This window comes from Desmodus rotundus, chromosome 3, assembly GCF_022682495.2.
Source record: "Desmodus rotundus isolate HL8 chromosome 3, HLdesRot8A.1, whole genome shotgun sequence".
In the NCBI taxonomy this organism is placed as follows: Eukaryota; Metazoa; Chordata; class Mammalia; order Chiroptera; family Phyllostomidae; genus Desmodus; species Desmodus rotundus.
The window spans coordinates 9,748,216-9,773,440 of record NC_071389.1 but is presented as its reverse complement, the minus strand read 5'-3'; the positions used below and the strand labels follow the sequence as shown (position 1 = coordinate 9,773,440).

Here is a 25,225-nt window from a genome sequence, read left to right as displayed (position 1 = left end):
GGTTCTTCACTGTGTCCCTTGGTCTCTGGAGATAAGGATGCTCCTTTCCTCCTGGTACCAGCAGGAAACCTGTCACCTGAGTGTTTTATGGCCTATTTCAGAGAAGAAGGGCTGGGTGTGGGGGTGGGTGGTCATTTTCTCAAAACTCCTTCAGCTTAAAATATTCAATATGCCAAGGTGCCATATTTTGGGGTAGCCCTGAAACCATCACCCATCACACATGTAATTACTTAAGTGCCTACCTTTCCCATTAGACCTGCATTCCACTAGGACATAAATCTTGTCCTCTAGGTCTGTATCCCCAGCACTCAGCACTGTGTGCCTTGCGTGTACCAGAGGCTCACTAAATATTTGTCAAAAGTGGGAAATTTCCATCAAAACTAGCTTTCAAAGCATCCTAGGCCTCCAAGTTGATTATATTAATTAGCAAACCTTTTTGTAACTCTTATCACGTAACACCACCTTACTACATACTGGGGACCCTTCCACAGACCAAATATATACAATGTCTTCTCTCTGTACAGAACAAAATTATTTAAACTGTACTCGTGCTTCATTCCAATCACTCAATTAGGGCACGTCCCTCGTTGGCGGAGGCGTGAGCAAAGTATTTTCCAGCTAGTGTCCTCAGGTGACCTGTCTAGACGTGTCCGGTGGGGGGAAAAACAATCTAACATTCTTCTAAACCCCAAAGAAATTTCTGACGCTCAGGACGCTGTGCGTAGAAGGCCCAAGACGCACTGCGCGGGGCCTGTGGAACGCGCAGGAAGCGGGAGTGAAGTCTGGTGGCCTGGCTCGGGCCAGGTTCGCGTGGGCAGAGACGTCCCTCGGGCGCGGGCCGGGCCGCCGTGGGGGTCCGCCGGCCGGCAGGGGGCGCACGCGCCCCGGGAGCCGCGCCGCCCGTCCAGCCAGCGATCGCTTGCCACTCGGCCGCACAAGTGTTTCTGTTTTGTATTGTAGCGTTTGTTCTGGGAGCCTGTATTTACATTTTAAGTGTATCTGGTGAGTGGGTTGGAGCCCTCATCTGGGCTTGGGGGGCGGGGTGCGGGGAGAAGCCCTCGGGTTCGTCTTTTAGTTTCTCCTCTTCCTTTTTCTTTCCGGATTCTCATCACTCCAACCAGGTAGGGACTGAAAATCAAAATAGGCAATGATCAGTTTGCGGGATCTGGGAAAGTTTTTTTTTCCTTTTTTTTAAAGGAGAAAAGGTAAAAAAAAAAAAACAACCCAAACAACCTGAGGAAGGGGGGTTGGGGGACTGAATGAATAAAAAAGGGGAAGGAAGGCGGATCCACGTGGTTTAATCCGAGACAGACAGAGATCCCATTGTTCAAAATCAATAAAAAAAAAAAAAAAAAAAAGACAGGACGAAAGCGCAGGGACGCTGGGGGAAAGTAGCCGCGGAGCAGGGCACTTTGTAGCCGGGATCCGAGTGATCGGCTCGGCCTCACCTTCGGGGAAAAACCAGGAGAGTTGGGCACCATTAAAGTTTTTATTTTTCGTGTCTGTGCGAGCAGGTGTTTGGGGTCGGGGGCCTGCTTCATTTGCCCCCCGACCCCAGCTCGTCGGGGGCAGCCCACCCAGAAGGATTCAGATAATTAGAGCCCGAGGTCGGAACCCCAAGGCTGGGGCGGAATTGGGGACTCGGGGTGGGGGTCGGTGGCGCGTAGAGAATAGCGTTTAATTGAGCGAGCTAGGGGAGGGGGCGCGGAGACAAAAGCAGCAGGTGGGGTGACTGGGGAGAGGGGAGTCCATTCACCATCGGAGCTGCCAAAGAAGGATCTTTAAAGTGTCCTGAAGCCTCCTCTAATTAGAACATACAGGGTCGGAGGCTTCTTTTTCTTTCCCTTTACTTTTTTGAGGGCCAGGCTGCAATTGTGATGCGATGTAGGCAAACCTAACTTGAGGATGGGCCGGGGTCTCCATTTTTTTTTTCCTTTCTCCAACCGGATTGCATTTGGGGACCTGGGCCACCGTGCGGGATTCCCCGGAGGAGGCGCGCCGGGCCCGGGAGGGGCGCGATTTCCTCCTGGCTCACCCCCTCTCCGCCCACCCCGCGGCCGCCACTTTGGGGAGGGCAGGGGAGGAAGTGGAGGCCGGTGGCTCTGCTGCGCTCCCCTCCCCCCGCGCAGTTTATAACCCGTCCATTGTGCGCCGCTGCCCCGTGTCTCCTCCAGCGCGACCATGCCCAGGAAGAAGGCGGCGGCGGCTTGGGAGGAGCCGAGCTCGGGCAACGGCACAGCTCGCGCTGGGCCCAGGAAGCGCGGCGGCCCAGCCGGCAGGAAGCGCGAACGGCCGGAGCGGTGCAGCAGCAGCAGCGGTGGTGGCAGCAGTGGCGACGAGGACGGCCTAGATCTCGACGGGGCACCTGGTGGGGGCAAGCGCGCTGCGCGGCCGGCGGCGACCAAAGCGGGCGGTGCGGCGGTGGTCATCACCGAGCCAGAGCACACCAAGGAGCGCGTCGTGAGTGCGGGGCCAGAGAGCAGGGGGTTGAGGCCCGTAGCGCGCCACTGCGCGCGTCCTGGCCTGGGGGGTGGCGGGGCCGGCACAGGCCGCGGGCTGAATCATCATCGCCGCCGCCGCACAACAAAAGGGCGCAGGGTGGGCGCGGGCCAGAGACAGGCGCGGTCGGCGGCCTATCTGACCCCGCGTCGCCCGCCCGCGCGGCAGTTGATCCTTGGGGCGCGCTCCCCCCGGCCCCCGGCGGGGGGAGGGGCGTCCGGAGCCCGCGCCCGCCCGCGCTTGGGGGTCATGGCCCCGCCCCCGGCGCCGCTCGAGCCTACTGCCTCCTCTTCCCCTCCCCCTCCCGCTCCGGGAAGGGAGACTTGTGCAAGTTGTCTTGGGCCAGAGCAGGGGATGCACGCACGGGGTGTAACACTCTGTGCCTCCAGCCTCCCCTGGCCTCCTGCGCCGGCGGTCCGCCCCGGTGCCGCAGGGGAAGGGGTCTCCCGCGCACTGCGGGGAGCGGCGGTTTGCGCCTCGGCTTTGAGGTTCCCGCCGCCTCGGCTCCGGAGCTCCGGGGAGGCGGGGCCTGGCGGCTGCTGCGCATGCCCCTTACAGCCCTCACTGTCTCGCGCCGCCCGGGAGACGGGGGCGGCCGGCGCTGGCGCGGGGTGCGAGGGCGCATGCTCCAGAGAGTCCTCCCCCTGGAGGTCGGGAAGCCCCCGGGTGAGAGGGTTTTGAGCTGTGTTCACCGCTTAGGGTCCGAAGGCGCTGGGGCTAGGTGAGAGCTCTGTGTAGCACCCTACACCCCCCGCCGCAGCCCCAGGCAAGAAGCATCTCCCATGTTCTAAGTGGACTTGAATTTGCTCATTAGAGTTGGGTCTTAAGATCGTGACCATCTCAACTTATGTGCCTCAAACCCCTGCAGAGCCAGAACTCTTAACCTGGATTCTGTGATCCTCCAAAGCTACAAGTTCAGTGTGGGATGAGTGTTTAGGAGAGGGTCAGAGCTTTCACCAGCTTCTCATGTAATCCCAAGAGAGTAAGAACTTCCACTTAGGTTCTAGAATCGGACCTCTGGAGAGGTCCAGTTCTCTCCCCGAAGGGTGTGGAAGGGTTAACAGCATCAGAGTGCTTTCCTCCAGCGGAACGCTGGCAATGTTTAAATGGTTGAAAGTCATGCATTTCTCCATCCGCTTTATAGATGAGGAAACTGGGGCACAGAGTTTTAAGAGCCCAGCCCGAGATCACATGGGGCTGGGTTTCCACATGGGCCCCAGGTGTTTTCTGATGCCGTCCTCACGCCCCTGCACTTGGCTCCTGTGAAAATGCTCACTAACTCCTCTTGCAGTCAAAGGGTCGCCACCCTAGAGGATGGAGCAGGATGGAAGGGGAGCCCATGTCACTGAAATGTCTTATCTGGGGTGGGGACTAGACCTGCGCTAGGGAAATGGCCAGTGTCTTGAGAAACTGACCACAGGAACTGTTTATTTGGACCAGCATGATACGCAGTGTGGGTCTCCAGACATGTGCCCTGCTGTCCCTGTGTGGTGGGAGAGCACCAAACAGAAAGGGCAGGTGGGCTCTGCCTCTGCTTCGCTCTCTCTCCTGGGAGTGGACAGTCACCCTAGGAGAGCAGTGAGCTTTGTTATCAGGAAGTGAGACTCACCCAATGCTGGGATTCACCCAAGAAGGTAGTCACACACGGAGAGTGCAAAGGGACTCCAGGCCCCCCCAGCAGGTGCACAGCTGCTGGTCTGATGGGAGTGGGGCTGTTATTAGTCTAACTGGGAGGCACAGCTGTCCAATGCAGCTTAAGGTGGTTTTACATTTACTTTTCGTATCTTTTAAGTTCCGAGAGATGTATACATATGTATACATCCATATATATACAACCCTTCCCAAACCCCCTTAAAAAACAAAGGGGCTGTTAGGCGATTTCCTTTGCACTGGTCAGCACGCTGTCCTAGGCTCAGGAGACTGAAGGTTGAACAAGCGCTTTTTTTATGCCCCATGGAAGTGCATACCCCAAGTTTTAAGTTTTTATTAGCATCCATTGAGTTTTGTCCAGGGTCAAGGCCGGGCCCGTGCTGCTTCATTGCCCTTCCACAAGTCTGGGTCAGCGCTGCCCTGGTCCTGTATGACCCTTCTGCCCAGAATCCCTGGCTGCAGCTTCCTGGACTCCAAAGGAAACACAAGGTCTCTGCCTCTTCAGGGGCCCTGGAGACCCTATGTGCTGCCCCAGGCTGACAGCAGCCCCTGGCCTGTCTCAGAAAGAGGCTTTTACTGAGACATTCGCAAGCCTCGCCACCGTTCAGGGCTGCGCGAAGGAGGTTTGTGAGGGCACAGTTGCCTTTAGTTAGGCTCAGCTGCAGGCACTGCACTTGGGAGAGGGGAGCCCCAGGTTCTTGGATGGTTGAGGAGCAGAGCTGCTTTCAGTAAACCATGTGCACTTCCATAAAACGCACTTGCTTCAGTCTCAGAAAATGCCCTCTCCAAGGTCCTGGGGTTCACAGTGGCTATGTCAGATGAGCACGCTCTGGTGGCCTGGGTTTGACGCAGCCCCAGTTTCCTCTGAACTTAATAACCTTGTAGATCAAGCAAGCAAGCAAGCAGCCTGTGCTCAGTCCTGGAAAACGGGCGAGTGCACCAGCTGTCCACATCTTCGTAGTTTTCCCAGTGTTGGGTGGCTGACGTTTTGTGGACCCTGAGACAAATCTCCCATCTGAAAGGGCCAAATAACTGCCGAGCTTAAAGTCCGTTTGAGTAGAAAGCCCACTAGGGAGTCTGTTGTTGCTGGCATTTCCCTGAGTGGTCTCTCTTATGCCGAGAGCAGCAGCCTTGCAAGTGGATGTAAGCTAAAGGTTCAGGCTCATAAACAGGCTCCTTACACTTGGGCAATGATTCAGAAGTTTTGCTTTGGCCCAGAAACCCCGTTTTGTTGACTGAAGAAGTGAGTGCATTCTCCTGCTGGGCTGGTTCATCTCTGCCCAGCTTCCATGACTGGGGTTGTCGGGAAGGCAGCAAGGTGAGGCAACCCTTATTCGTCCTGCTGGGGAGACTTCTTCCAGCTTCTCTCGCCTTTGGGCACGTGCAGTGCCATAGACATTCGAGTTTATCCAGAAAGAACCTCTTGGTGCATCGAGTAAAGGCCGGGGCAGCTCTGACAGAGAGGGACATGGGCTTTGATTTAAGGGGCGTTAGGGGTTCTCCTTTAGTCTTATATTTCGTAGAGATAGAGGGAAGAATTAAATTTCGGAGAAGTGAGAGTAAGCTGTCTGCAGCAAACAGATATATAGGTAATAGCGCTGAAAGGGTCATTGCCCTCTGCCCGAAGCGAGGAGCTGAACAAGGTAACACGTCACGCCCTCCCCAGGACTCGACCACTGTCACTGCTGTAGACTCAGGTTCCCGAGGTTTCTCAGAACACCTTGTGTCAGAAAGTTTGGGTTTTTGTGTAAATGCTTAGCTGGCTTGATGGTGTCCACGAGCCCTTGACCACTGATGCAGATGTGGCATCTCCAGGTCACAGAGGAGACCCTGTTCCTGCCCAGGGCGCTTGCAGCAAGTTCTGGCAGTGGTGGAGCTGCTGGTCCTGCGGTGGCCGACCGCGCTGGCGAACTGTTGATGCGGTGACGGCATCTCGGTGTCGAGTGGTTAACAGTGAGTGCGGCACATGGCACCCGGGAGCCTTCTGCCCGCCTGGGGTGGGGGGGCCGGAGGGGGGACCGCCGGGCCTGCAGTGCTGTCCTTCCGGGGACCCTTTTCCGCCGTTCTCTGGCCTGATGGCTCATCCCATGGTGCCTTAGTTCCCCCCCATGTCTTCTGCCCCCTCCATGCGGACCCGAGGAACAGTAGAGAGCAAGTCAGTGACATGGCAGAGCCTCGGGGCCGCTCCTCCCACGGGGAGCTGGACAGAACCCACTGGCTGCCATTCATCTGCAGTAGACCTGTAGGGAGTGCCAGCCAGGCCCGCCAGTAAAACAAAGAAGGGGAGATAGATAACCAGGGGAAACTAGGCTCCCGATCAAGTAACCCGAGTCTGGGTTCTGGAGGGATGGACTGGCCTCCGACAAAGGCCGTCCTTTCAATTATTTAAGTGCAGCCAAGTCCCTCTCTATCCCTGGCTGTGTGTCCCCCCTTCGCACGCTGACTGCCAGCGGTGTCCTGTGGACAGCCCAGCTTCCAGCCATGGAAACGTGGCCAAGCAGGCGAGCACGACAGGACCTGTACTGCAGGATGCCTGCGACGCCAGGTTTGGGTCACACGGAGGTCCCCAAGAGATGGAATCCCTGATAGGGAAGTGAAGATGTGTTCACCTTACAGAGGACACAGCATGATGCCAAAACGTCCCGCCAGGGTAGCCACCACGTAGAGGAGGAGAGGGATGTCACTTGGCTTTGTGTGTGTGTCTAAGTTTTGCAAAAGACATTTTAAACAGAAGTGAAAGGATGACAAGGAGCCTGGGTGTAACTGGGGCAGCGCTGGGGTTGGCACGCTGACGTGGGCTGGCCAGGTGGTGAGCCCCCCGGGCCTCCATCCGCTGGCGGAAGTGTCGATAGTGTATTTTTGTTTCCTGCCGTTGTTGGACAGACTTAGGAAGCTGGAAGCAGCATTGCAGGCTAATTCCTCTTCCCCCTCTCTCTGTCTCTGCAGAAACTTGAAGGGTCTAAATGCAAAGGGCAGCTTTTGATTTTTGGGGCAACCAACTGGGACTTGATTGGTCGGAAAGAAGTGCCTAAACAACAAGGTAAGAGAAACAGTTCTAAAGCTGTAAGAAGCTACTATTTCTTGCATGCTTCCTAGGTGTTTGCTGTAATTTGGTGACCATCTGCCAGGTAAGTAGTCTCTTCGTTTACAAGAATGTTCAGAGAGGCCAAGTAACTTTCCTGAGGCAACACAGCCACTCTAGGGGTGGCACTGGATCTGAACCCTGGTCTTCTGTGAGTCTTGTCTCACAATTCTGCTTTTAAAAAACAAATTCCCTTAAGATTATACAGAAAAATATGAATAGTAGCTTCACATAAAACATTGACACCTTTCCCCATCTTCCTTCTCCCGTCACTTGTTTTTATTAAAATGAAGCTGCTCCTGTGGGATGTCAAAATGTCCTAGACATTTGTCACAAGTCAAACTGTTAGATCTTTCGGAAGAGTCCACATTTCTTTGCGAGCTGCCAAATTGTTGCGGTAGCTGGGTTGACAGGGCGAGTGACAGTCTAGAGTGGAGGGAGCGGAGAAGCCCTGAGAAGGAACTTCAGTCCCTAAACGCTTCTTTTAGAAAATGGGCCTCTCCCCGGGGGGAATGCCAGCCCAGCCCAGAGAGGCGAGGCTGGCGTGGTGCCACATTTTATGGCTTCTTGATTTCATTTGGAAAGAGTCCCGGAGTACTTGATAGCCTTGCCCAGTGAGCAGATATTTGCACCCTGACAGCTCCGATGCCTCGGGACATGGAGATCACCTCATTCCCTGAAGACGCAGGAGCGCTTGCTCAGGGTCTAGCCGAACCAGCAGTGGGTCCGAGCCATTTTCTCCTGCTGTGGAAAGTGCCCAGACTTGGGGCCCAAGTCCCCCTAGCTATTGGTGTCCCCAGGAAATCCATCCTGGTGTGGGGTGACCGAAGTCTGCCAGCCCTGGGCACATGCGGCATCTTTTCTCAGGCTCTTCACATGAGCGCCCCACTCCCAGTTCCAGATACTTGGCCCAGAGAGGAGGAGTAAGTTCCAGTGGGAAGCAGGCGGCACGGCCTGGGTTGTCACCTGCGGGTGCAGGATGAGGCGAGGAAGGTCGGGAAACCGCCTTGTGGGTTGAAAACCACTCCCACACTCTCGACGAGGGAATTCTGCCTTCATTGGGCTCATTGAAGAGCGCCTTCTCTCTTCTCTGTTTCCCAACTCTGCTTTCTTGGTTTTCTTCCCTCTGAATGAAGTTTTATATAATTTTTTAAAAAATTTAAAAAGTATTTTAAGATATTTTTCAGTCCTCCGCGACCTTGCTAGTAGACAGAAAGGGAAGGGAGGTAGGACTTGTTTTCCCGCTGGTGCCAGGCATGAAGGGAAGGATGGCTTTGCCCCTCGGCCCAGTCTTCCCCCGTTTCCTGCTGTCCCTGAAGCGTGCCTGCCCTCCGTGAGGACAGGGAGAGCCCCAGGGGCACAGCACCGTGAATCTTGTAAAAGCAGCAGCCCAGAGCAGAGCTCATTTTCAAGGTCACACAGGGATGCCTGCCCCCTCTCTGCTTAGGGCCTGGCCTGGTGATCTTAGGGAGTTCATGACCGCTGGCCCAGCCGAGGGGCCCAGGACAGCTGTTGGCCATTTCCTGGGACTTGGGTCACTACCAGCCAGGGTTCCTCAGCCAGGCTAGGTCGGCTGTGGCACCGGTACCTCCGCGGTGGTCCCCTGCTGCCGTGTTCTTGGCACAGATGACACATGGCGTGTGCACTTTGGTTTCGGTCCGATGCCACCCCTGTTTTGCCTTCATGGTAAACAGGCCATGGGGTTCTCTGAAAGAGTCCTACGGTAACTGCGAAGGCTGTCCTCTCTGGTTTGCTCTAGCCCCGAGGCGTTGTGGGGTTTTCTTTCCACCTTTTAGTAGTAGGAGTGAGGTCAGGTGAAGCTCAAGGCTGTCACTATGTGACACTGTGACTTGGAGTTCTTGCTACCAAGACAGAAGGCACGAGTGGCGCCCTCTGCTGGTGGGGCGCAGGCAGGGTGGGGCCTGACACTGAACAATCAGTACAGATACTTTTCCGTGGCGCCAGGAGCCTGATGGAGAAGTCAGCCTTTCACTCCATCCCCATGTCCCGACCAACCTGACACAGTAGACTTGGCAGGGGCCAGCATTTCGTAACAGTCACCAGAGGCCCACAGACGCGTTCAAGTTTCTGTCCTCGAGAGTCCCAGGGTGAACATACTGAACAAAACAGTGGCCACGCCCCATCCACTAACAGGGCGAAGCGGGGATTTTGAAGGAGGTGGCTATTTCTTCGTCCCTCCCACACACCCGCTAACGTTACTGACAGTGCTTCCCGTGTGCCAGGCGCTGGTGAGGCCCCAGTGGCCGGTGCAGAGTGGGAAGGCACATGAGTTCAGTGGGGTAAGTGCTGTGGCAGGACTCACGGGGCACTGGTGTGTGGGGAGTGACAAGTTCAAGGGGATGTGACGGGGAGGGCTTCCCCATAGGAGGGGGTGCTTGACCTGAGGTTTGCAGAATAAGCAGGTGGCAGGGAAGGGTTCTCCAGGGAAGTGAATACATGGGAAGTGAACGCAAAGGGACCCCTGAGAAGGGAGCAAACCAATGGTGAGGGGGTTGGTTTGGCAGGGAGCAGAGGGCCTGGTAGACTGCAAGGAGTGCAGGTTGTGGTGGAGGATGGGATGCTCAGCGTTGCACTGAGAGCCTCCCGGCTGCAACATTGCTGGTGGGGCGGTGGGAGACACCAGGTCCACTGTCGGCTCTCCTGGGTTGGCCCCCACCCCATAGCTCTGCAGGAGGGCATGCTCAGTGGCCACAGGCTAGGTCTGCACCAGCTCAGGAGCAAGGGGCAGTGTGCTGGAGGTGCTCACTTCTCAGGTGGCACCCCAAGGGCCCCTGCAGTTGTACCCCAGGAGAGTGGACCCTAGGGGCCTGGTGACATTTTTGGGGGTGCTCTTCACTTGCTTGTCACTGCAGGTGTTAGATTTGCATTCTTCTCTTTGCAGCTGCCTACCGCAATCTTGGTCAGAATCTGTGGGGACCCCACAGATATGGGTGCCTGTCGGGGGTCCGGGTGCGGACAGTGGTTTCGGGTTCGTGCGCTGCCCACAGCCTCCTCATCACCACGGAAGGGAAGCTGTGGAGCTGGGGTGAGTACGAGCCGGCTGAGCACTGCGGTGACTCATGCAGCCGGGCGCCCGCGGTGCTGTCATCCCTTCTGCGTTCTCCACGGCAGGGCTCCATTTCCTCTTCCCGAGTCCTGATCGGTCTTGCCTGCACCTATGGCTGCGTGGCACCCTCCACCTCGCTGCGCGGCCCCTAATTCTCTGGATGCTCCTCCTTCGGGCAGCCTTTTCCTGACCATTCTGACTGAATCTGCATGTCTCTGATACCGGGGTGCCTGCAGCTGAATTCCTGTTTCAGGCCTGCTGTCCCCGCAACAGACGGTCGGTCCCCCTCCCTTCTTGTTTTTCAACACCGTGACATTAGACCCCTGTTCTTGCCACGTTAAATGCCACCCGCGTTTACAGCAGCCACATCGTGACATGGGCCCCGAGGCCCTGCAGTCGGCCTCTGCCTCTGGGGGCCACGCTGGTCTGCATAGCTGACGGCCCCTTTTGTCCTCTTCTCACTCTGTTTTTCCGGGTTGGTTGGCTTTCCCTGCTGCTGGATTTTCCCGCCTGGGGACTCGGTGCTTCCCTGAGCCTTGCCTTGCCGCTCTGCTCCACTTCAGAGTCCCCGGCGAGGGCTCACACGCCTTGCTGCCCGTTGCCCCTTCCAGGCCACCGATCCAGCCGCTGACGAGGCCCCGTTTATCCCCGCGCCCTTCTGGCAGCTCCCGGTCTCTTCCCCCGGTGTGCCGGCCCTCGTCCCTGCCCCTTGTTTCTGTCCTGTGGCCAGCTTTTAGTTCACATGGCTGCATTTTCATCTGGGTCTGTTTGGACCGGTTTTTTGCCCTTTCATGAGCTGCTGTAACGATGTTCAAATATGTTAACATCTGTTCTCCCTCCACTGCTAATTTCGTCATTCAGTTGAAAAAAAGCTAACAAGTCTGGCCCACATTTGTGCTTCATAGTCTCCTGATGCATGCTGACATCGCCTCGGTTTTCATCTTCGCCCCGTTGGCACGGAGGTGTGTCCCGCCTCCTCGGCACCCCTCCCACCTCGTGTTCCAGCGCTGAGCGCGCGGTCTGTGTCGGTCTGCGACTTTAAATACCTCCTTCCTGGTCTCTTTACTGAGTTGCCCTTACGTGGTGCTTCTAAAAACGTCCCCTCTGCTGACCCTGTGGGCAGGGAATGATTCTGTACCCTGTCCACCTACCCTGGCCCTGGGCAGAGACGTGTCCCTGTGAGCAGACGTGGTGCCAGCAGCTAGGGACGATGTGCAAGTGGGGTGTCACGGGGCCGCTGTCGGTCACCCTAAGGTGAGAGGCCTTGTGCACGCCCAGAAGCATTGACGCAATACTGCACGTCACTCACCAGGGGTCGGCACCGCCAGCCAGTCACCCCCCAAGCCCCACCCAGCACTTGTCCTGTGTTTGAAGTGCGTTTTGCAGGGAGCTTGGGCAGCTCCGTCAGAAGCTGGAGTCTGCCTGTCCTGCTAGAGAGCCGAAGTTAAAGTTCATGGCCAAAGTGGATTTCCTGAGGTAACCTGAGGCCAGTAACTTCTTCCTCAAGCGTGCTCCAGGATGAGTGGCGCTGTCTTTGCGGCTCTGCTCCCATTTCCTGTGACCTAAATAAAGGTCAAGTTCATTGTTGAGGACGGGTATGAGCCACCGCCACCCTTCCCCGAATTGCTCTGACTTTGTGGCCCTGTAAAACCTCCCCAGAGCTCCAGAATTGTTGAGTAGTGGGTGGGGTTTTCCTCCTCAACCTGCTGTTGGCTCATTGGGTTGTTTTGTTTGGAGCCGGTGTGGAAAACGGGAGAAGGTTCAGGGGTGTCCAGGCTCCTCCTGGCCCACACAACTCGCCATGTCCGCTGTGGAGCTGAGGGCCTCTGCCAGGGGGCCTGTGTGTTGTGTGGGGCTTGGCGGCCGGGGTCGCCTCCTCAGGCCTCCCTGCCAGTGGACCCCACAGCCAGCGCAGCTCCAGAGGGAAGGCTTGTGTTCAACATGGGCCTGGCTTTTGTCCATCACTGGGGCCCACACAGCCGGGAGTCCTGTGAATGGTGGTACCAAGGAGGTGGGGTTGGCCATGGTGGGTGAGCTCCGTTTACAGGGCAGGTAAAAGGAAGAGAAGTGACAAGCAGAAGCCAGACGGGCCCCAGTAGATACCCAGAGCACTGAGGTCGTCAAACTTGGATGGCAGGTATCGAAATGGCTCCGTCTTAAACCACATCTTGTATTGAAGGGAATGAGGGGACAGCTGTCTGGCAGGGCCGTGAGGCGTTAGACCTGCGTTTCCATGAGCACTTCCGCTTGTGTGTGACATCAGGCCAAACAGAGCGTCCCCCCATTTTCCATGGGAGCAGAGAGCGAAGGGAAGTGCTCACATGGTCCTCACTGCCGCCCCAGCAAAGAGGGTCCGGGGAGTTGACTTAGGCCGCAGGTGGCTACGGTGGAGACATCCCTGGGGAGTGTCTCACCCTGGTCACCCAGTCCCACTCAGGCAGGCCCCAGAAGGCCAGCCACTGACGAAGACCCTGGAGCTCCCTTCCCCCTCCGTGGATGTCTCGTTGGGAGGGCACCTGGGAGACCAGGCCTGTGTCCATTGGGTGTTCCTGCGTGCCCCGTGCAGCCGCTCTGGCTGTCCTCTGTCCTTCCCACTTCATCTTGCTCTCGCTCCACAGGTCGAAATGAGAAGGGGCAGCTGGGACATGGGGACACCAAGAGAGTGGAAGCCCCCAGACTCATCGAGGGTCTCAGCCACGAGGTGATTGTGTCTGCAGCCTGTGGGCGGAACCACACCCTGGCCTTGACCGGTAAGGGATGGTTGGTTTCTGTAGTAGTTACTGTGGCAAGAGGTCAAATGGTCCTCTTTGGGTGGGGGAGGGGGGAGTAGAGTTGCCCCTGTGACCCTTGGTCAGCATGGGAAAGATGCCCCGGAGAGCCTGGGTGGGAGCTCCTGGGAGGCGTAGGGCCTTGCCCCCTGTGGCAGAGGCCAGAGCGGCGTGCTGTGAAAAGGTTTTGCTTGAGCACCCGCTCCACCCACCGCCTTTTGGCATAAACACCGTCTCACTTGCATTCACTGGCAAAGGAGCTGTTTTTATGATTTGGGAGCCTTTGACTCCAGATCTAGTTCAGGGCCCTCAGCGTTATTTTCCCTTTCGTGGTATCGTTCTTTCCTTCCAGAAACGGGCTCCGTGTTTGCATTTGGAGAGAACAAGATGGGGCAGCTGGGCCTGGGCAACCAGACGGACGCCGTCCCGAGCCCCGCACAGGTACCTCGCCCTCCTCAGCCCTGACAGCCTTTTGTGCTTGACTTTCTGGGATGAGAGCGGGGATTTCTCTTTGATTCCTCGTTCAGAGTGTACATGCTTTGAGTGGAATTACATGCCGTAGTCTCTAGAGCAGGTTTGATGTACGTCTGCCGTTGAAAAACTACCCAGAAAGCGGAGTTTCCTTCTGAATGAAATAATGTTACAGAGGCCTTGTGTGAAGCCTGTTCTGTCCCCAAAAAAGGAGGAAATGTTATATGGGTGTGATTCGTCTTTATCTGCCAATAGTTGCCTTCCAGGTGCCTAGAACGCAAATAGGAATGAGTTGGAGGGGTGGGACTTACGCCTAAAACATGAACTATACAAGGCAGCAGAATGCTAACAAGCGTCTGACAAGTGGTTTAATGATGGAGGGACTCAGATTTCTGGGCCTTAAAAAGAGACACAGGCCACCCCGGTCTGTGGTTTGGAGGATTTCTGAAGCATTCCTGTTGTGTCAGCCACGTGCTCTTCAGCAGGACAGTAGGGTAGGGTTTCCAGAGATGCGAGCAGCAGGGGACGGGGCCCGGAGTCCCCACCCTGTCCCCAGTTCCAGTGAGGATCTGTCCCCACCCCGTCCCCAGTCTGCTGTGGCTCTCCCGCAGCGCTGTTACTTTGTTCCCCCCACTTGTCACGGTCTTTCCCAGATGCGACTAGAGTGCAGTGAATAGCACGTTTTCTAAGAGCTCTCTGAGATCTGTTTTCAAATCCCACGTTCAGTTACCCGGGGCCTTCGCTGGCTTCTGACTTCTAATTTTGGACCAGTCTGTGTCTTGTTCACACCTTCAGTTCAGACCGGTGGCCAAGTATCTCTGCAGAGGTAAAGGAGAAAGTCCAGGCGATTATTTCACTGGTTGGCAGTAACACTTAGAAAAGCTTTTTTTTGAAACGCTGGGGCTGAGCTAGTGACTAGAGAGATTTGAGGGTTGTGATGGTGAGCTTCCCTTGTCTCCCACGCTCAGTCCCACTCCGGTCAGCAGAATTCAGCATTCCCAGGGCACCTGCCTTTGAACTTGACTCTAGTGGGAATGTAGGGGTCCCAGGGTGTTCTTTACGCATATTCTAAGCTTTTGCCTTCAGAATGGTTGAGTCCATTACATTTCTTTTGTAGCCCAGTAATTGTTTCAGCACCAGCCAGAGAGGTAGAGACTTTTTAATCAACCTTTAGAAACTGTGTCTGAAAGTCTCCTGTCTTTTCTTTTCAGATAATGTACAACGGCCAGCCAATTACCAAAATGGCCTGTGGGGCTGAGTTCAGTATGATAATGGATTGCAAAGGAAACCTCTACTCCTTTGGGTGCCCTGAATATGGTCAGCTGGGTATGGAAGTACACTTTTTAAAAGCTCTGTGGTATAACTGTATATTTAGAACCAGAATTCAGCGGGGGGCTGCACACGTGTCAGGAATGTGGGTAATTGATCGCAGATAATAGCCCTGGTCCCTTAAGTGGATCTCCCGCTTAGTGGAACAGCACGTCCTAACTCACAGGCTGGGGAGTGTCAGTTACAATGACTTGCCTTAAAGAAGAAGGGCCCCGGCCTGACAAAAGGTGCTTTATTCTGATTTGGGAGTTCACTGATATATGCAGGATTTCAAAGGGGACCAAACCCCTTTCATTCAGTTTCGTATTGAAAGATGCGCCTTTATGGAAAACGAGTAAGTGACGCAAGGTTAAGGCTGTTCTGGAATCCCCGGCCTGGGCGATCGCTTCCGGGACATACCTGAGGAGCCACGTGTGAGAGCGGGTGGGAGCCCTTCCCGTCTTCATCCCTAAACAGACTGTCTTGTTTGGGCCGTGCAGCATGTGCACATGTAAAAACACGTACTTGCAGCTCATTGAGTGAAAACAGAAAACTCAGGAAGCAGTTCTCGCCACTTCTCAGGACGTCTCTCCATCCGGATTTCACAGGCCTCCATTTTCTTTTCCCATCTGACACTGAAATGTTTTTCCCCTTCCTGGTGCCTTCCCCACTCCACCCCATCCCCCCTACCCCCAGCCCCTTCTGCGTGGGAGGTGGGGCGTGGGCGCCCTCTGCTGGCTCCCTGCTGCATGCCGCTCAGGGTCCTCGCCCCCGGATCTGGGTTGCTGGGGCTCCACGTCATTACAGCGGGCAGATGGAAGGCTGCATAAATAGAAGGAGGAGCGTCTCTCTGGCCTTAGACTTTAGGGAACAGTGACTTTGTGAAACTAAATATACCTCAAGACAGACATGAATAAGAAAGAACAGCCCCTTACGTACATTCAGTGCTGGTTGCCAGGGAGTTGCCAGAGACTTAGAGAAAGCGTTTCCATAGCCACAGGCCCTCATGCGGTCCCCAGCCCCGAGCTAAACACCAGAAGGGCGTTCTGGTCTACTTCCGGAACCGAGTGTGGCTCCCCTGCTGCCTGTGGCTGCCCCAGATCTGCAGAGATGTGGCTTATCACAGCCAGTTGATTTTCCTTCAGGGAGAATCCAGCGAAGTTGGTGAAAATGGCTAACACACAGTTACTGTGTACCAGTCACCATTTAAGCACTTTATACAGATCTCATCTGCTTAGTCGACACTCGTTTAGAGGTATTGAGAAATCGGCTTATTTATATCCATAGAATCAGCTTTTATACCTACAGGATCAATTATTCTTTACTTGCCAGCTTGCAAACCTGTTTTCAATCTCATTGTCCAAACCCAGAGCTATCCCTTATGGAACTGGAACTGAATGTGACCTTGGAGAAGTGTATTACCAGCTCCCACCCCCCTCCCCGCATCCTGCATCACAGTACACTTACCAGGTCAGGCAGGACAAAGATGAGGGTGTGCCAGTTAACTATTTTACCAACCATAACGATCCATATGGGTTACTGGTAAGGCATAAAAAGACAGGTCTGGCGGCGTGGTGGACTCTTTGGTCCATCGCAGCCCTGTTCAGGGGCTCCTTGAGGCCCCCAAGCAGGACACAGACCAGTACCTTCCAGCTTTGCAGCCCACAGCCCCCGGTGAGTACACTCACCATTGCAGCCCGATCGGAACGTAGAAACAAAGCGATGCCCTTACTGTAGACCACGTCCTTTGGTGTTTCAGTTCATTTTTTAAAATACCTGAATAACTAGTTTCAACCCACAAACCAGGTGTCACAGCCACGGACTGGGCTGTGCCTCAGATTGGAGAATGCTGCCTTGTTGACAAAGGTGCCAGCCGGCCAGCTTAGGGCAGGTGCTCGGTCAGCCGCTGTGGCAAACGGGGCCCTGGGCTGTGGCCACTGCTGACATCTGGCTCTGGCTACCACAGGACACAACTCGGACGGGAAGTTCATCGCCCGGGCGCAGCGGATAGAGTATGACTGCGAGCTGGTGCCCCGGCGAGTGGCCATCTTCATCGAGAAGACGAAGGATGGGCAGATTCTGCCAGTCCCCAACGTGGTCGTCCGAGACGTGGCCTGTGGCGCTAACCACACAGTAAGTCCTGAGTGTTCCTGACGTTTTCCTCCTGCTTCCCGAGAGTCCCCTCCACAGGGAGGCAGCGAACGCTCCAGCGTCCCAGCAGCTGGCTCTGCAGCTTTCTTCCCAACTCCTGCAGACGTAGCTGAGCACGCAGACATTTGGGCGGGGGCCACACACGCCGTTCTCTGCTTTGCTTCTGTCCAACACAACGTCACGGGCGTCCCTCTGGGTGGATGGACAGAGTCCTGTAGGGAGATGCTGTCTAGTTTTCATAGATCGTTTTTTAGCGACCAAAGTGGTTTCCTTGAGGTCACTCGAGGTGAATGGCAATGCACTTTGTGTACAAATTCTCTTTACCTCAGCTCCTCGCGGCTGCTTTGCTGAGAACGTCCATGAGTCGCACACGGCCCTTTTCTCTGTTGAAAGAGCATGAGGCTGGGAGTCCAGAGACCAAGCTGGTGTCCTGGGGGCTGCCGTCCGTCTGGGTGACCTGGGGCGCAGCTCCGTCCCTGGTGTCTGCCTCCCAGTCTGCTGCGCAGGGGCTTGGAGTTAGGTTTCCGTCATTTAAAGTCTAGAAACAGCCTAGTCAGCAGAAGTCGTCAGATTGTCCTAATAGGTTGTATTTCACGTGATTCAAACGTTAAACACCAAAGACAGTGTGAAGACAAAAACATTTTGAATTGTTGGAACGTCCATGTGCTTGTTGCACCAGGGACGGGGTGGGGGAGGGGGGAGTCTAAAGAAAAGCGTGGCGGGAGGCCTGCTTGGTCCTTTCTGCAGCTCAGTCGGTGGGGAAATGGACGTGTCCCTCTTCTGGTGAGGGACCGGAAAGACCTGGGACTTAAATAAGAGCAAACACGGTATCCCTGGCACAGTCCTCGTGTTGCTGCTGCTGCTCCCGCTCCTGTTGCCTCCCCCCCACCTGCGGAGGCAGGTGGCAGGACAGAGTCTCTTCAGTGTTTCGGGCCCTTTGCCCTTAGCCGATGGACCAGGTTCTCTGGAACAGAAATGAGGACCCCTGCCACCCCTCCTGCTGGCAGGCCTGTCCCCGACCCTGTGTCGTCTCTCCCGCAGCTGGTCCTCGACTCCCAGAAACGCGTCTTCTCCTGGGGCTTCGGTGGCTATGGCCGGCTGGGCCATGCCGAACAGAAGGACGAGATGGTCCCCCGCCTGGTGAAGCTGTTCGACTTCCCCGGGCGTGGGGCATCCCAGATCTACGCCGGCTACACCTGCTCCTTCGCCGTCAGCGAAGTGGGTGAGTGATGCCGTGGTTTCCCTCCCCAGCAGAGGTGCGCCCCGGTGCCCTGTGGGAACCACAGCCACGGTCCAGCTCCCGGGGCCTTGATTTCATTGACTGCTTCCCAGTGTCCTTTCGAGCACAACACTGCTTTGTCACTGGTGTCTGGCGTCTCGAGTGGTGGTCCCCACCCTGTAGCCTGTCTCGTTGGTGTTGTCAAAGGTGAGAACTCGGCTCTTTCTGCTCACAGGAGCCCGTGATTGTCTTTCCCCAGGTGGTCTGTTTTTCTGGGGGGCCACCAACACATCCCGTGAGTCCACCATGTACCCGAAGGCCGTGCAGGACCTCTGTGGCTGGAGAATCCGGAGTCTGGCTTGTGGGTATGTGGCAGCGGCTCCTGGGGAGCAGGATGTCCGTCCCCTCCTGGGTGTGTTGGACATGCACACAAAGGCCTGCCCTTGAGAGGGGTCGGGTGGACTGAACCCCAAGTCCAGGAGGGGAGGGACTGTGCTTGTCATGGGGCGGCAGGTCCTGAAGCAGATGACTTGTTTCACTGCCTCCATGGAAAGTCGCTTTGAAGGTGTTTCTTCTTCGGACGTTTGGTGTGATCTGCCTATACTACAGTTCAAGGTCACATTTAGGGAAACACGGTGGGGTTTTAGCAGCTCTGACACACTGGTGAGAAGAAATCCGAGTCAGTGATGGTCACGTCAGTTTGAGACCCCTGTCGAGCTGCCCCGAAGTTCTTGCTGCCGAGCCCCCGGCCAGACTGTAGAAGGGACACCGGTGGGGGGTGACTTTAATCTGTCGGAACCTCTAATCCTGCCCAAATTACTTGTGAGGTTCCACCCCCTTTGGAAGGAGCTCCATGTCATCCCGATTTGGTCTCCTTTTGCCAGTGTGTTCACTCAAAGGTGACTACCCCACCCCCACCTCCCAAGAGCCCTAGAACCCTGTGTAGAAGTGAGGCAGAGGTAAGGCAGGCGGGTTGGGGTCCAGTGTGAGGCTCTGCAGTTTGGGCCCACAAGGGTTCCAGAGAACCCTGTTAGCCTTCCTACTGTGCATTACCAGGAAGTGAGAGCACTGTGGAGTTTTAACAGACGCACTTGATTTTAAAGCTAGTATGTCACACCATATTCTTGAGCCGATGGCCCACCAGATGCACCGTGGTGGCTGGGTCAGGTACGGGGCCTGGGCTGCTGGCTGTCTGGTGACTGCCTCTGCCTACTTGCAGGAAGAGCAGCATCATCGTGGCTGCGGACGAAAGCACGATCAGCTGGGGCCCATCACCGACCTTCGGGGAGCTGGTAAGCTGGCCCTGCGCCGCGGGAGGCAGAGCCCAGTGTGGGCTCGCAGAGACCGAGTCCTAAAAATATGTAGACTGGAGAAAATGTCCCTTTTCCTTGTTGGGTGAAGGCCTGCACTATTATTCCCTAATCTTTGAGCACTTCAGCATTGTGCCCGTCAAACACAGTTGACCCTTGGACGGCACAGGTCCACTTGCACGCGGAGTTTTTCCAGTCGGCTGCGGGTCAGCTGAGCCTCACCGCTCAGACCTGCATTCAGGGGCGTTACCATAGGCACGTAGTGTTATGTGCACGTGTGGAGGGCTGACCGTAGTGACCCGTAGATTGTCGACTTTGGCGTAGGCTGGTCCCTAACCAGCCCCCACACTGTTCAAGGGCCAGCTGTAACTGCGAAACTCCTTTCTGTCCACGTTGTGACACGGGAATCGGGAGGGATTGGGTCCCCTTCACCCTGCGTTTTGTAAACCGTAGGTGTGGCGCGAGGGTGATAGGAAGGGCCAGGGCCGCCTCTCCCCTCTCCGGGAGGGGCTGAGTGAGAGGAGCAGCAGGACCTTTTAAACCACGAGGTGGGCGTGCATGGAGTCTGCTACCTCCGCCTGGGTCTTCTGGGCCGTTGGAGCTCCATAAGCGGCCCTCGCCGTTCATGGAGCTGTGTGCCATCCAGCCAGCCTCTTAGGTCTCTGGGGACATCTTCCCTCTTTTCTCCTGAGTAAGTTTTAAGTGTGTTCCCTGCTTTTTCTCAGTTACTTGAGCGGTTAGAAGTGGTGCTCTCGATTTCTCACACGTACTTGGCCTTCCCCGACCACACGCCTCTGCTTCTCGGGGCAGCCCTTAACTGGTCCTCCTCCAGAAGGACAGCGGGGCTGGGGCTCGCCCTGACCGTCCGCCCCCTGTGCTTTGGCCCTCGGCTCGGCTCTTGTGTTTCCTGCTGGGAACGTAGTCCGTCTGTCTTCCCTCCTGTCTCCGCCTGTTGCGGACGGGGCTGGTGGCACCGTGGAGATGAGGGAAGACGGGCTTGATCCCTTGAGCCGTCTCCAGGAAAACGTGCCTTTTCCTGGGCGCTGTGCACCCACTTTCAGCCCGGCGGCTCTGGAGGGGTCCCATTGGGCCTGAGAACCAGCCCAGTTTTGATGGATTGTTTCAGGAAGGGGCCTCTCAGAAATACAGGCCGAGGATCAATTTTAGAACTGGAGAGGAATGACAGGGACTTTCAGGGCAGCCTCTCAGGCACAGCACTTTGAGGAGCCACTCACTGTAGGGGAGGCAGGGGGTGGGGCCTGGTGGCACATGGAAGTGGGGCGGGAGGTCCCCAGTGTGTAGTCCCTCTGTTAGAGCCGAGCTGAGGGGTCTGCTGGCATTGAAATCACCCACCTCCTCACCTGTGACCTGCCCCGGCCCCTCCCCCCAGCAGTCCTTGACCGGTACCTTTTGTCCCTGGTAGGGCGATGGTGGCGTCATCACTGATAATGGATGGTGGGCGGGTAGACGGCCAGTGTTCCGTGTGACCTTGTAGCCCTGAAGTGCAGTAGTGGCCATTTCTTCTTGGGCTCACGATGGTGTTTTCTCATCAGTGAGATGTCCCCAGAGGTACCTGTTAACACAGAAATCCCCAGGGGTTACAGGTGGGCCTCTATCCTCCTCAAGTTAAGAAATAGTTACGTGTTGGCAACACATTTTGGGGGCAATATTGCTCACTCAGCCTGGCCCCTCGTGTCTGGGTGCAGCAGGGCTCGGTCACAGAGAAGCGCCAGACTCTGGCTCCAGTTAGCAGGTGGCCTTTGTTCCCCTTCCGGCCCGTGCCACAGTGACCCCAGATCTGTGAGCGCCTTCTCCGCTTACTTCGCCAGGGCTACGGGGACCACAAGCCCAAGTCTTCCACTGCAGCTCAAGAGGTGAAGACTCTGGACGGCATCTTCACAGAGCAGGTGAGCCGGGACCTCTGCTGCCAGGGAGAGCATGTGCCCGTTCACACCTCACCGTCCTTGTTTCTGGTCTCTGCGGGCACCTGTGTTAGTTTCCCGATGCGTAGCAGCCGTCCGAGGGACGCACAGAGGCACGCTGGCCAGACGTCATCGCCCTCCTCACCCTGGACGACGCTGGCCCCCGCTCAGCCCCCAGGTGGATTTGCTCCAGGGTGACTCCCTCTCTCACGGCTGCCTGGTAGCTGCCCCTGAGACTACACACCCTTAGGCCGGGGGCAGGTGGCAGGGTGAGTCCCCTTCTCAGCCGCTAGGTCTGCCAGGCCACCAGCTCTGTCTGCCGAGATGCAGGCGGTGTGTGTCCTCTCACGAGGCAGGGTTGTGGTCCAGAGAGGCTGAGGGAACAGAGTGGGACCCATGTGTCCCATTGACAGTTGGTGTGGAAGCCCTGGTGGCAGGGGGTTGGTGACAGGCATGAGACTAGTCGCCTTTAGTAAAGGGTTTTTATGCATTTCAGGCGTCCTCCATTTTTCCCCATGCTGACCCAGTTTGCCCGCCCAGCTGGCTAGTGTCCTGTCTGCTCCCAACTCAGTGTGACACACCTGAGTGCCACAGTGTCACGCCCAACCCTGATTTGTCCCTCCAGGTTGCCATGGGCTACTCACACTCCTTGGTGATAGCGAGAGATGAAAGTGAGACCGAGAAGGAGAAGATCAAGAAACTGCCAGAGTATAACCCCCGCACCCTCTGATTGCCCCGGAGTCTCCCACTCCACACCCGCGGCAGCTGTCATTTCCACGTGCACTGGGGCGAGAAGTCAGACAAGGGATTGAAACAAGCAGAAGTTGACTGAAGGTGCATTTCTGTTAGACCCCCTGAGGTTCCGTTTTATAAGTGATCCAACGTCAACTACCTTTTCTGTACACTTTCCAAAGTTTTTCCCCTCTTCATGTTTAATTAAAATATTTGCTCATAGGTGACTTACCATTCCTACAAGAGGCAAAAACTTTGAGCAATCTAGGGTTTTTTTTTAAGTTTCTTTCCCCCTGCTTCCCAAATAGACTTCTCAAAACTCCCCTTTCCGATTGTAATCAGCATTGTGGTCCGAGTGGGTGTGACCTGGGACAGGAGTCACCATTTACTCAGAAAAAAACGTCCCTTTTGGGAACTGGCAGCATTACTGGCAAAGAGGGTCCCTGGTGGTCCAACTCTATCCAAAATCATGCCCACGTGCTTCGGAAGCATCTGGGTCACTTCCTCGCCGCCTTTTCCTGTAGACCAGCTGAGGCCAGCCTTGGTTCTCTTCTCCCCGTGGCTGCTTGTAAGCCCCGCCCACTGCCTTGTGGCTGCACCGTTAATAGAATCTACCATTTCCCCCCTGGTGGGGGCTGTGGGTATGTGTTTAGCCATTTATATCTATCTTATCTGTTAAGGAAGTCCAAGTGAAAATCAGGTGATCATGGAACCAGTGGGGGACGGGGGGCGCAGTCGGGGGACATTGTATCTGGCTCAAGAACCGGCTTTAAGGTTCCTCTGAGGAGCCGGGGCCACCTCGCCAGCACTCGCCATTAGAGATTGATTAGCCAGCAGTAGAAAGTGCATTCTGGAGTCCTTGCAAAGAAGGACCAGCCCTTACGTACCAGCCTTTATCGCCTTGTGCTTCTGTTTTTGCCCCCCACCCCCACCGCTGGATCCAGCTTGGAACAGCCCGGTCTGTTGCTGAGACTCGGGTCCAGGCCTGCTCTCCCAGCTCTGTAGTCACATTTGCTTGGCTGTGGTACCAAACAGTTGGGATGAGGAAGTCCCCCTTCCCCGCGTGTCAGCACAGATGCTGTGACTGCCACCCGGCTCCCCGCCGAGTGCCCTCTGCCCGAGCTGGTCCCCAGCGTCCCGCTGCTCTGCGTGAGTTACGAGGTGCCTTTCCCGGAACGCTCCTCACACTTGGACCCGAGAGAAGCGACAGCTCTGGCCGGGGCTCTTGGTTCCGAGATGGTCTGGACCGGTTTGGGTGCTTTAAATAGGTGTTTTAGTCAGTGGTGCTTCTGGGGAGACGGGGGTAGAACTTCAGTGTGAGACTTGGGTGGATGGGAAAGTTAAATATTGGTCTTTTTTATTACTTTTTTGCTTTGCTATTGTTACCACTTGTCATTGTCTTGATGTTAAAATGCCAAAAATGATCTAGTTGTTGCTTTTTTTCCTACTCGTCCCCGTTCTTCCTCACAGTGGCTTCTGCCTGGGCAGGGCTTGTAGTAATGGTCTCTGTTCTGGCCGGTCGTGAGGCCTCGTGTGAGGGGACTGGCCTGTATCTCAGACAGTCTGACTTCATGCTCATCTCCGCTGTCCTGCATTCAGTCAATAGTCCAGGGGAGAAGCTTCTGCTAAACTAACCTGGTTTGTCCAAATCACCCCTAAGCCACCGTCTCTAACTCAAGCTTCCGCACGTGGAACCCGTTTCCCCCGACAAGTCTCTTTCCTGGAATGGGGTTAGGTGCCTGTGCTCCCTGTCCCCGCACAGCCTCCTGGGCCATGCGGTCTCCAAGCAAGTGCTGGGAGCAGCAGCCTGGGCCCTGCTGCTGCAGGATCCGCCCTTGGCTAAGCAGGGCTTTGGTCTCCCAGCGGACTGACAGTCTGCAGCCCACCGCCAGCCGATGCTGGAACCCCTCGCCAGGGACTGGAGCAGGAAAGGGATGCACCTTCCAAGTGAAGTTGCCCTTTCTCTCTCCCACAATCACTCCCTTTTGGCTTAGAGTTTTAAAATGAACTTCCTACTGGGGGAACTCCTGTAGAACAAGGAGGTGGGGTGGGTGGGTCCTGCACTCCAAGAGAAAGGGACAGAGTGACCAGAGCTGAGAGTGGCATTGGCCGTGTCTTCCAGCTCAGGAGGAATTTGGGAGAGGCGGCTTAGGGTGAAGGGGAATCTAAGAGGAGGTTGTGATTTGGTCGAAGGTGCCTGGTTTAGTGCTGTAATTGTCTTATTTTTTTTATATATATTTCTTGGAGTAAACATTTTAAATAAACAGCGTCATTGTTTACTCTGTTTTGGCTTTTGTGCTTCTTTTTCAGTGGCATGGAGGTAAGGACGCTACCGACTCTCTTTCCTCGGCTCCCTCCCTGCACACGCACCCCCGTCCTGCTGCCCAGGCTGGAGCTCCCGCCAAGGGGCTGCCACAAGAGCCGCCCAGGGTGACGGGTGCTTTTAAGCGTCTTGGCTTAAACCATCCTGGAGTTGGGAGGTCACTTGGGGAGGGTCAGCACCTCTCTTGCCCAAGTGGACTTTTATATACACCACACTGGGGGAGGATGAGACAGGGCATGGAAAGCACCAGAACGGGGGGTATGTTTTCTGTCCAGAAACATCCAGTGTCGGTTGCTACTAAAAGGGAGCCTTATTGTCAGTGAAGCACGGTCACAAATGTGCCTTTTCCACCCACACTGGCCCCCTACCTGCAGCATGGTGAGCTGCCCCCCGGGAGTACCAGGAGGCAAGCTGTGTGTTCAGAGGCCCCAGCCTTTCTCTGCTGCCCCAGCTGCTCCTCCAGGCCTACTTGGCTGAGCTACACAGCACCAGCCACCAGGCCCCTGCAGCCGCCACCGTTTCAACTCTGCTCACTCTTCAGTGGGGCCTGGGACCCGGCTGCTTACGCCAGCAGGCCCGCCCTCCCAGCCGGCATTGCCCCCACGCCAAGCACCTGGGCTGCTTGGAGCACCACATCGTGGGAGGAGAGGCAGGGTGAGGACAGCCAGAATCACTCACTTGCTGTAGTGGCGTTTTTGTGCCATTAAACATGTGGGCAGGTGG

The 25,225-nt window shown here is 56.0% G+C and overlaps 1 protein-coding gene across 3 annotated transcripts; it reads left to right on the top strand.

The window, feature by feature from the left end:
• The first annotated feature begins 847 nt into the window (after nucleotides 1-847).
• On the top strand, nucleotides 848-24,458 carry RCC2 (regulator of chromosome condensation 2). Of its 3 annotated transcripts, none has more exons than XM_053920423.2 (13): nucleotides 848-1,002; nucleotides 2,175-2,460; nucleotides 7,096-7,189; nucleotides 10,134-10,277; nucleotides 12,917-13,048; nucleotides 13,419-13,507; nucleotides 14,749-14,863; nucleotides 16,812-16,978; nucleotides 18,038-18,218; nucleotides 18,475-18,580; nucleotides 19,435-19,507; nucleotides 21,355-21,432; nucleotides 22,073-24,458. In XM_053920423.2, exons 2-13 carry the CDS (start codon nucleotides 2,182-2,184, stop codon nucleotides 22,175-22,177), a joined length of 1,563 nt encoding a protein of 520 aa, XP_053776398.1. In that variant the 5' UTR covers nucleotides 848-1,002; nucleotides 2,175-2,181; the 3' UTR covers nucleotides 22,178-24,458. The 3 variants fall into 3 exon arrangements, with proteins under 3 accessions (XP_053776398.1, XP_053776399.1, XP_053776400.1); XM_053920424.1 differs by having other exon boundaries at nucleotides 995-1,121; XM_053920425.2 differs by lacking the exon at nucleotides 848-1,002 and adding an exon at nucleotides 1,388-1,607.
• The last annotated feature ends 767 nt before the right edge of the window (nucleotides 24,459-25,225 follow it).

Bases quoted from the DNA above. Each gene is read 5' to 3' on its own strand.
- RCC2 (XM_053920423.2), top strand. From the start codon at position 2,182: ATGCCCAGGAAGAAGGCGGCGGCGGCTTGGGAGGAGCCGAGCTCGGGC. The intron at 7,190-10,133 runs GTAAGAGAAACA...TTCTCTTTGCAG, and splicing joins AGAAGTGCCTAAACAACAAG to CTGCCTACCGCAATCTTGGT. The intron at 13,049-13,418 runs GTAAGGGATGGT...CTTTCCTTCCAG, and splicing joins CCACACCCTGGCCTTGACCG to AAACGGGCTCCGTGTTTGCA.